The sequence below is a fragment of the Hydra vulgaris genome, chromosome 06 (assembly GCF_038396675.1).
Source record: "Hydra vulgaris chromosome 06, alternate assembly HydraT2T_AEP".
In the NCBI taxonomy this organism is placed as follows: Eukaryota; Metazoa; Cnidaria; class Hydrozoa; order Anthoathecata; family Hydridae; genus Hydra; species Hydra vulgaris.
The window spans coordinates 54,149,854-54,160,000 of NC_088925.1; the positions used below are offsets into that span (position 1 = coordinate 54,149,854).

At 26.7% G+C, this 10,147-nt stretch overlaps 1 protein-coding gene across 1 annotated transcript in view; it reads left to right on the forward strand.

Annotated features, from left to right (window-relative positions):
• LOC100212561 (pre-mRNA 3' end processing protein WDR33) overlaps positions 1 to 10,147 on the forward strand; it is a 36,824-nt gene that overhangs the window by 16,805 nt on the left and 9,872 nt on the right. The window contains exons 5-12 of the mRNA XM_065800482.1: positions 51 to 146; positions 226 to 377; positions 4,309 to 4,406; positions 7,197 to 7,323; positions 7,409 to 7,560; positions 8,355 to 8,433; positions 9,090 to 9,200; positions 9,277 to 9,365. Of these exons, the coding sequence (XP_065656554.1) occupies positions 51 to 146; positions 226 to 377; positions 4,309 to 4,406; positions 7,197 to 7,323; positions 7,409 to 7,560; positions 8,355 to 8,433; positions 9,090 to 9,200; positions 9,277 to 9,365 (904 nt within the window). The remainder of the gene's footprint in view (positions 1 to 50; positions 147 to 225; positions 378 to 4,308; positions 4,407 to 7,196; positions 7,324 to 7,408; positions 7,561 to 8,354; positions 8,434 to 9,089; positions 9,201 to 9,276; positions 9,366 to 10,147) is intronic.

Here is a 10,147-nt window from a genome sequence, read left to right on the forward strand (position 1 = left end):
TTACTTATTTTTGGCTTGTAAAACATCTTTGTTTGCACTTTTTTTGGTAGTGGACTCCAGAAGGACGGCGTGTAGTAACAGGTACAAGTAGTGGAGAGTTCACATTGTGGAATGGCCTAACATTTAATTTTGAAACTATTCTTCAGGTTCTTTCTTTTTTTCCAATAAAATTGTTATTTTGTTTAAAAATAAATTTGAGAATTGATCTTTTCTGAATTCTTTTAGGCTCATGAGTCATCTGTGCGTGCCATGGAGTGGAGCCATAATGACATGTGGTTGCTTTCTGGTGATCATAATGGTGTGATAAAGTATTGGCAGAGTAATATGAACAATGTTAAAATGCTGCAAGCCCACACAGATCCTATTCGTGGTGTGAGGTGAGGTCTTTGTTGTTGTTGTTGTGTTATTAAGACTGACATGGTGATGTATTAAGCATTTAAAAAGTATGGGTCACAACATGCCATCGAAACTGAAAGTAATGAGCTCAAAGCTAACTTACCAGTAGGATGAGTGTGACATGTCTGATACCATCATAGTAGTTTCATGAGATTATAAATTTAAATGATTTATGTCATCAAAGAGTGGAATCAAGTAGTCAATGACTTGTTTATGTTGATGCAACACTTTTTTAAGCTTTTTTCAATTTATAATATGGAGTTCTTATATTGAAGATAATAGATGCCATGAATGTATATTTCTGGGTTGAAAACTGAAACTGAAAAAAACTGAAGCTTGCAACAAACATTTATCATTTAAAAAAATTTTCATATTTTTAAAAAATAAAAATCAAATCTTTTAAAGTTTTGTAAATAAATTTATAAAGAAATTTAAGTTTTTAAAATAATTATGTTTCTTGGTTGTTGTTGTTTTTTTATATATAAAAATTCCCTGCTAGTTCAAATTTAAATTATGTGAACAATAGTAATTAAAATACAAAAAGAGTTTATTTTGGTGTAGGGTTTTGGTGTAGGGTTTTGGTGTAGGGTTTTGGTGTAGGGTTTGATCTTGTTAGACTTTTATTTTACCTTAAAACACTTGTAAAATCATTTTATAAAATATTCAACAAGTGTTTCATCAAGATATTGTTGATCTTGTAATTAAAAGTTATGTTAATTTTTGTTGATTTTGTAATAAAACTTGAATTAAAATTGTGCATGGGGATTTCCTTCAAACATTTTTTAAAGTTAGATAATTATACTTTTCTAAGTTTAAATTGATAAACTTCCACTTGGGTATAGTGAAATTAGAGAAGTCTGTTTTTTAATTAACAAAAACATTTAAATGTGTAAATTGCAAAAAACTACGTAATTATAAACATCTCTGTACCATTAAAAATTTTGAAATCATTCTGTCAGGTTAGATCAAATCTTCTGATTATTATAAAGGTATTAAATCTTACAATTTAATGCCTTTATGATAATTTCTGATATTGAACTTATGAATTAAATAACTTGGCCCTGAATGCAATTTTTAAAATGTATTTAATAATATGTGGCCCCCAAATGGGGTTTATAAAATGTTTTAATTATGTGACTTTGAATTGGATTTATGAATATACACACACACACACCCTTTCCCCACCTCCTAGATTATTATTTAAAGTAGCCATCTAAATTTTTTAATGAACCACTTTTAACCTACTATTTTGTATCCAATTGTAGAATCTTTTCCTAGTAAAAGACTTCAATAAGTGACTTAAATATATATCTTATTTGAGGGTAGTTATGAGTGGGATATCATAATGCTTTGAGCAGTCTAAGCACAGTGGTAAGTGCACTTGTCTCGGAAGCTAGAGATCTGTGGCTATTTATTTTATCATTTTTTTAAATCATTTTTTTATCATTGATATCACTGAGCTATTATCCAACACCAGTAAATTGTGTACAAAGGAATTTGCAGTAGTCAGTGACTCAAAGGAGACTTAAATATGGAGGTGAAAAAATCTAAGGAGAACTAATTAAATTTTTTAAATTAAAAAAAAAAAAAAATTTGATAAGAAACATTAATACTAGGTGTTTGTTTACTCATCCATATGACTAAAACAAGTGCTTAATCATGGGTGAACCATAAGTACATTTTAAAAGCAGAGTTTTGCCTATGGCATGGAAATGTTGAAAGTTTATTAACCAAAATTCTTTTAATCAAAAGTCTCCTAATAATATAAGCAGTAAAGTATTTAACTTTTAAGGACATTTGACACAAAAAGTTCATAAGAGAGATTGGCAAGCTTCAACAGAACAAGTCCCGAATGATTGCATCGAATTAAACCTAAAATAAATTAATTTGAATTTTTTAGTCAATTATGAAAGGTGTCAAACTAAAATTGACATCTAATGAAAATGTTATTAAAACTTAATTAAAAATAAATTTTTTTTTTTTTTCAATAATGATTTTAGAATAAAATTTTATTATAGAACAAAAGCCTAATAGTTTATTTTTTTATGTATAAATAAGATTTATTTTTATTTTGTTCAATAACTTATAAATCACCCGTTATAGATTTTGTCTTGTTTTAGTTTGGATTCTGGCTTCTGTTCAGCAAGTTGTTCAGTTCTTTTTAGATTTTGGACAGATTCAAAATTTGTAGCACTTGTTACAACCAAAATTATTTAAATTTAATTTAAGAGGCTATCTAGGAAATTCTTGGATAAATGCTCTTGTGCTGTGCTATGTGATTAAGTCCTCATAGACATATAAAAATATATAAATCCAGTCATTTATTAGCGACTTTTATAAACGTCTGTGTCAATATCATGCCCATTTTTTTTTCAGAAATTTACAAATTTCTGGAGAAAAAAATGACTGCATTTTTGAAAAAATTAGCACCCACAGCTTCTTGTTGTTGAAGTAACACTGCTGCCAGTCAATTTTTTTAAACTGCTTCATAAATTCTATCCTGGAGTTCTCGTTTTCTAAATATTTGTAACCGTAACATCTGGCAGTTTTAAAACCCAGGTTGTAGTCAGTTTTAAGAAAACCTTTGTATTCTCTTTAAACGATATTTAACCCTTTGACTGCGGCAAGCCACGATTGTGGCTTTGACTGCAGCAAGCCACGATTGTGGCTTGCTGCAAAACTTCAACGGAAAAACGTGGTTTTTCCGTTGAAGTGCGGCAAGCCACGATCGTGGCTTTTAAAACTTATCTTTAAAATTATGACCTTTATTGCAAAAAATTATTGCTTTTTAAATACCATTTATTATTTATACAATGAAGACTTAAATTTTTTGTTTATAAATTTTGTAGATGTTATAAATGAAAAATGGTATACAAATCTCAAAACTGTTTTTTTTTTTTCCATTTTCGGTTTTTTTAGTTAAATTTTTCTAAACATCTTTTAATTTTATCAAGCTGTCAAAGGGTTAAGTATATTATTTTTAATTACTATTATATTATATTTTAAGTATATAATTAAAATATTATTATAATTAGATATTTAAAGTGTGCTAAAAAGCAAGATGCCAAAAATGAAGTAAGATTTTTAAAATTAAAAATAAAATCAAGTAGAATCTTTTTTTTTTTTTTAAATTTGATGCAGTTCAAAATAATTACTGTACTGGTTGGCAATTATACACTAAATTGCATAAGCAGTTATCATAAATTGTCACAACTCAATCATTTTTCAGCTATAATTCTGAGATGAAATATATGCATGGCAAACAAAGCTGAATCATCTTTGACTTTAGGTGATGAGGATTTATTTTTGTTTTGAGTGATAAGTTGAACTATCAATTTAAACATAAACAGCAAGCAGCAAAGAAAACAACAAAAACTTGTAAAAGCAGACAGCAAGCTGATCATTAATCTTATACACTATTTGACATTTGACATGTTGCATAATATCGCATCTGAGGTGTAGTGGTTAGAGTTAATATCATTAATATTTTCAGGTCAATCAATATTATTAAATTTCAAATGAATTGTTTCCAATTCATTAAAAATGTTTTTAAGACATAGAAATGTTGTCCACACATTTTACTAAGTTAACTTTTCTTAGTTGAGAAGAATGATTAATTGCTTCAAAAAAAGAAAAGAAAAGTATAACACAACAAAAAGCAAATCAGAATATATAAGTAAAAATAAATATATTTACTTTTTTAAAATCAGACATAAATTGAAAAAAAACTCTCAATTTAAGCTGAAATAAGTTAAATTGTTTATTATTTGAAGAACTATTAGCTGGTTAAAACTTTTTATAGTAATTGTAGTAATAATTCACATGTTATTGTATAATTTACCTATTGTATAATTTAAATATTGTATTTTTTCTTTTAGTTTTAAATAAATTAAATTAGAATTTTTAATTTAGTTTTTGTCCGACAGATAATAAATTTGTCACTTGTTCTGATGATGGACTGATCAAACTATGGGACTTTTACAGATGTCAAGAAGAAAGAATTCTACGAGGTATTAAATGCATTTTTATCTAGATAAATATGGTGGTTGTGCTGGGTTCTGTGACTTTAACATCTTTAAAAAATTCAGGGTTTGAATTGTAAGTGTGGAAATAGATGAAAAAGCTCATTTAAAACAGACATAGCATGTTAAGTAAGCCTTCATCAATTATTTTGCACTAGCTATCTGTTCTTACAGGAGCTATTGGTTTAAATCAGTTTTTTTATTTATCTCTAATGATGTTTGATGGCTTGATAAATTTATTTAATGGGTTTTAAAACACAATTAATTTGGTTAAGATTTGCATGGTAAATTTATGATAGAATTTTTTTAATGATAAAAATTATATTAATAAAATATACTAATAAAACATGATTATGTTTGTAAAAACAAAAAATGTTAAAGTATATTAAATAAAATCTTAAAATTGAATTGTAATTTGAATAGTAAAAAAACTGTTGTCATTTGATGTTCAAGTTGTTTAAACCTTTTTTAATTAAAACATACATTATTTAAAACATTTGCTTATTAAAAACGTCATCAACTTCTAATTGTGGGGACTTTAGTAAAAATGTTTAGTTTATATGTTAGGTATGAAATCAATGACATTGATGTTAGATTGATCAATGACAATGACTTGATATAAATCAGGTTTTTACTTCAGATTAGTTAATATTATTTATAAATGACTATGAATTGTAAACTCTTCATTAAATTTATATTGAAAAGTACAACCATTTCATTATTTATTGATTTATGCTATTTTAAAACAGTTAAATGTGAATATTATGATAAATATGTACATAACTTTTTAACATTTTAAAACAGCTAAATGTGAATATTATGAAGTAAAAAAATGCAATTACAAAAAGCTGTATAAAACATGTTTTTAAGTACAATATGAACATTTAAACATAAATCTGTAAAGATTTCTTTAACACATACCCCTTAATAAAGCAAAAAATGCAAATGGAGGGAAAATAATTTTAAAAATTTTGCCATTCAATTTTTTTTTTTCATTTTTAATGATGAAGTTTGTTGAATTTTTATGAGTATTAAAGCTTACATACATACATGTCACATTCTGAATTGTGTATAATATCTGGTTGTAGTATTTTTATTTCACAACATATTGATCATATCGATCATTATAACTGCTTAATCCTCAATAAAAGCATAAATAATTTGTTTTGGCAAAGAGTTATAATTCCTGATTGTTGAAGAAATTGCATCTCTGTTTACAATGCTATGCTATTAAGATTAGTATGAAGGTACAGAAACATAGAAGATATATTAAAGGATAAGGTCGAACAAATGTTTGATTAACTGATATTAGAGACTGTTTATTTCTAAGATGTGACGGTGTGGTGCATAAGTAAGTTCCGTTTGGTCATCTGGTATGGTCTCATGTGGTTAGTACGAAAGTAGTTAGTAGAAAATTTAGTATAGAATGTGGTAACTCCGATAATATAAGAAATATCCATATTACCTTATAAGTGGTGACAAATGCTTTCACAAAGAATGGTGATAAAATAAACACATCATCACATATAGTAATAATAAGTAGTCACATATAGTGCAATTGCAACAAAACATAAGCATAGTTGACAATAGTTTCGTCTATTAGAACAGTTAAGTAGACTCCAACCAAAAAACCATAAAAATACGCTACATATATCTGTGTAGTTATTGCAGTGTTTGCTATCCAGCAAGAGGGCTGGTGTCAACAGTGAGTGATATTTAGCATTTTTTGCTTATGTTTTATCTGATTATTGGTATCAAGGTTATCTCTATGTTTTAAATACTTTTATAGATGGTTGTAATCTTGCCCTGCTTTTAGGATTAGCCCAGGGGAGAGTGTGTATGAAGCTTCATGACTTGCCTCACATGGGATTGTTTTGCTCTCATTCATCAGCTTTTGCCTATGATATGTGTTTTCAGTATTAGCATTGTGTTTTTATTGGGTAGTTTTCTAGTTTTGCACTATCTTGGTTACTCTCTGAAGAACATTTTCAACTGCATATGTGTATTATCTGGTGGTATGTTTGTATTATTAAACCTAAATTGTCGATGCTTTGTTTTTGCTTAGTGCAAACTGCATATAAAAGCGCAGATAAAATGGGCGCTTGCTAAACTAAATTAAATATCAGGGAATAAATATGACTTCAGAAAAGCAAAAAAACACATACATATTTAGAAAAACATTACCATTTTTTGTACCCCTGTTAACCGACTGGTCTCTGGTTATATTTCAGTTATATTTATTTATAATTGTTGTTTTTTATTTAAATAATCTGTTATTTAGTTTGAAGTTCTCTTGTTACAATTATTTTTTTCTTAAGTAAACCTTTTTGCTTTCAAGCATTTATACGCTTAACATATTTATATATGTTTAAACATATTTATATAAGTTTAAACATATTTATATATGTTTAAACATATTTATGTTTATGTATAAACATATTTATATATGTTTCTATGTATCTATAAATGAATAATTTTAAATTTATTTATAACATGTTTTTTTTTTTTTTTTTTTTTTTTAAAATTAGGTTTTATTGATTGTTTAATTTTAATAAAAGTTTTTTCATATTTAAAATGATATAATATTGTTCATAAAAATATTATAAAAGAAATAATAATTATAAAATATTATTTTGTTTTTATAATTTAACCAGTAGTATCTTTTTACAATAGTGACACCTTTAAAATAGGGGAAAAGTGAATTAATAATAGATAAAGTAAAAAAAATTATAGAATATTTTATATTATTTTATAATAATATATTGTTTTATACATTAGGTCATGGTGCAGATGTAAAATGTATTGGGTGGCATCCTTTTAAAAGTATGGTAGCTTCTGGAAGTAAAGATAGTCAACAACCTCTCAAGTTATGGGATCCTCGTACAGGATCCAGTTTAGCTACAATGTATTTAACATTTTTGTGCTTTAGAGGAAAAATTTTCAACTTTTAAAATTTTAACTTGTAAGATAAAATATAATCTAATTTTTAGTCATGGACACAAGAGCACTGTTATGGATTTAAATTGGAATAAAAATGGTAACTGGTTGCTTACCGGTTCTCGTGATAGACTATTAAAAGTGTTTGATATTCGTGTAATGAAAGAAATTTACACTTTTAGAGGGCACAAGAAGGAAGCTGCTTGTAAGTACAAAGACTTGTAAAAGTTAAAATTGTTTTTTTTTATTAAATGAAATTCTCCATACAAGGCTGCAAGCAACCACTATATATAACTACTCATTATTATTATAAGTTAGGGTTTTAGAATTATGGTGATGAAAGAGGCTTGGGTTTTTAAAGAGTGTCAGTGAGAGTTTCAGTAAGAGCCATTTATCAATATAAGAATATCAACAGTAATTGTGATAATTGTTTGCAGTAAATAACAGAATTAAAATTCATAAGCCGCTGCAAGAGGAGAGAGCAGATTGTTTCAATCTCTCTTTGCTCTTGCATCACCTTTTGATCGAAAGTGATGGTTTTTGTCAAGACTGGAATATATAGCTGTGTTGTCAGCAAATAAAGTTACTTTAGATGTAAGATAGTCAGGAAGATTATTTATGTGGATTGATGCAGAATGCCGAACAAAATGCAGAAACAACACAGGGATACCAAGGATAGAATCTTGCTGTACACCAGGAGTTTTTAGATATGTGATGGCTTTTAAAGACAGCTTTAATACTGCAGTTAAAAAGGAATAGTTTCCTAATTTTAAAATGTTCCCTGATAAGCCATTTGAAGCGAGCTTAAGCAGAAGCAGAGTGATTTGGATGTTCAACAGTGAGTTAACCTGTTTCTTTGAGATAACCGGATAAGTTTGGAAGATTCAATAGATAAACTGAAGAAACTCTTTGCAAAAGTTTTGCCTTTTTTGTTTTATTAAAAATTTGTTTTTGTATATGTTTGTGTGCATTAATAATAATTCAGTAACTATTTTATAGCTGTAAACTGGCATCCTTTGTATGAAAACATGTTTGCTAGCGGAGGATCTGATGGTTCTATAATGTTCTGGCTAATGGGGTATAGTTTTTATCTTATTTACTGTTTCATCACCCTAAACTAGCTGTAACATCAGCAATTTAAATATTTATATGTAACTATAACTTCAATCTAAATTTTATATACATTACATATCATATACTAAAAAATAAATGGTTAGCATTAGTTGCAAAACTTAAAAATTGACTAAATTTTTAAAAGATATTTAAAAAAATCATTATTCTTAAAACCACGTTTTTGCCTAATAATGACTTAATTCCTTATTAATTAGTTATACACTTGTATTATCATTTGTTTAAAAATGAATAAAGGGTTGTCCATAAAGTACGTACGCTCATAGGTAGGGGGGGAGTCTTCAAATAGCGTATCAGGGGAGGAGGGGATTTATGATATATTTATGATCAATATAGACATTAATTATAGGTTAATGTTAATGTTGTTTTATAATTATTTATCAATACACAGCTTAAAACAAAAAGTGATGACCATAAAAACTTGTTTCTACACGCTTGTTTTATTGTTTAACATTAAATATTGTTTTGTTTTTTTTTAATCTTAAAGTGTTTTATAACCGGTATTTCATGACTAAACTGTAATATAATAAATGTTAATTTAAATAAAAGAAAAATATAATAGTAGTAAGCCATTTATATCTATGTAAATGATTAATTTTAAAGGTGTGAAAAAGAGTTAGGAGCTATGGATAATGCTCATGATGGCATGATATGGGATTTAAAGTGGCATCCTCTTGGACATATTTTATGCTCAGGATCAAATGATCATACTACGTATAGTTATTTTTTTAATACATCTAATCTTTTTTTTTTTTTTTTTTTTTTGCATTTGAATTTTTTTTTTTTTTAGTAAATTTTGGACAAGAAACAGACCTGGTGACAAGATGCGAGATAAATACAATTTAAATGTTCTACCTGCTGGTTACGAAGATGACTATGGTTTTTTTTTTTTTTTTTTGTCTGTGTTCATTATTTTTACTGTTATTTAAATTTAATTAATTTTTTTGTTTTATTTCACTATCCATTCTTTATAAATTAATTGCAAATATTTTAATAGTAATATGAACTAGTTCATCATGGTTGTAATGCAATAGGTGCATGCGTTTGGGTTATATATTTAGATCTGTCAACCTAGTGTAAACCATAAGGTTTGTCCAGGGTGTTGATAATTATTTTTAGGACTTGTCTTTAATTTTACATAATTAATAGCTAATGTCTGAACCATTAATCTTGCCAGGCATCCTTTTATAAAATTTTTTTATTTCTGTGGTTCATTATTAATATGTTTCTTTGTTTAATAATTTTATTACTTCATTATAATTGAACCTCAATCTCAAAAATATTGATTAATTAATGATCAATGCAAAATTTGGTTAATAAAGTTGAAAGTCATGTTGTTTTAAAATTTGCTGATATCTACTTGTTTCAGCCATTTATTACTTTTTATTATTTACTTAATTACTTATAAGGTCGTTTAAAAAGTAGATAAAAATTTTATAAGTTAATATACAAAAAATGTTAAAAAAAATATAAAAAGATGTAAGAAGGTAATAATAAAAGAGCTTTAACAAAAGAAAAAAAAAATTATAGAAAAATGCAAATGCTTTTATTCAATTAAACAAATAGTTAAAAAAAGGCGCATTTCTTCTAAAAAAGGCTACAATATGTTCTTTGTAACGACACTTTTTTCCCTAGAGTAAGCATGAAAACATGTTATGCGT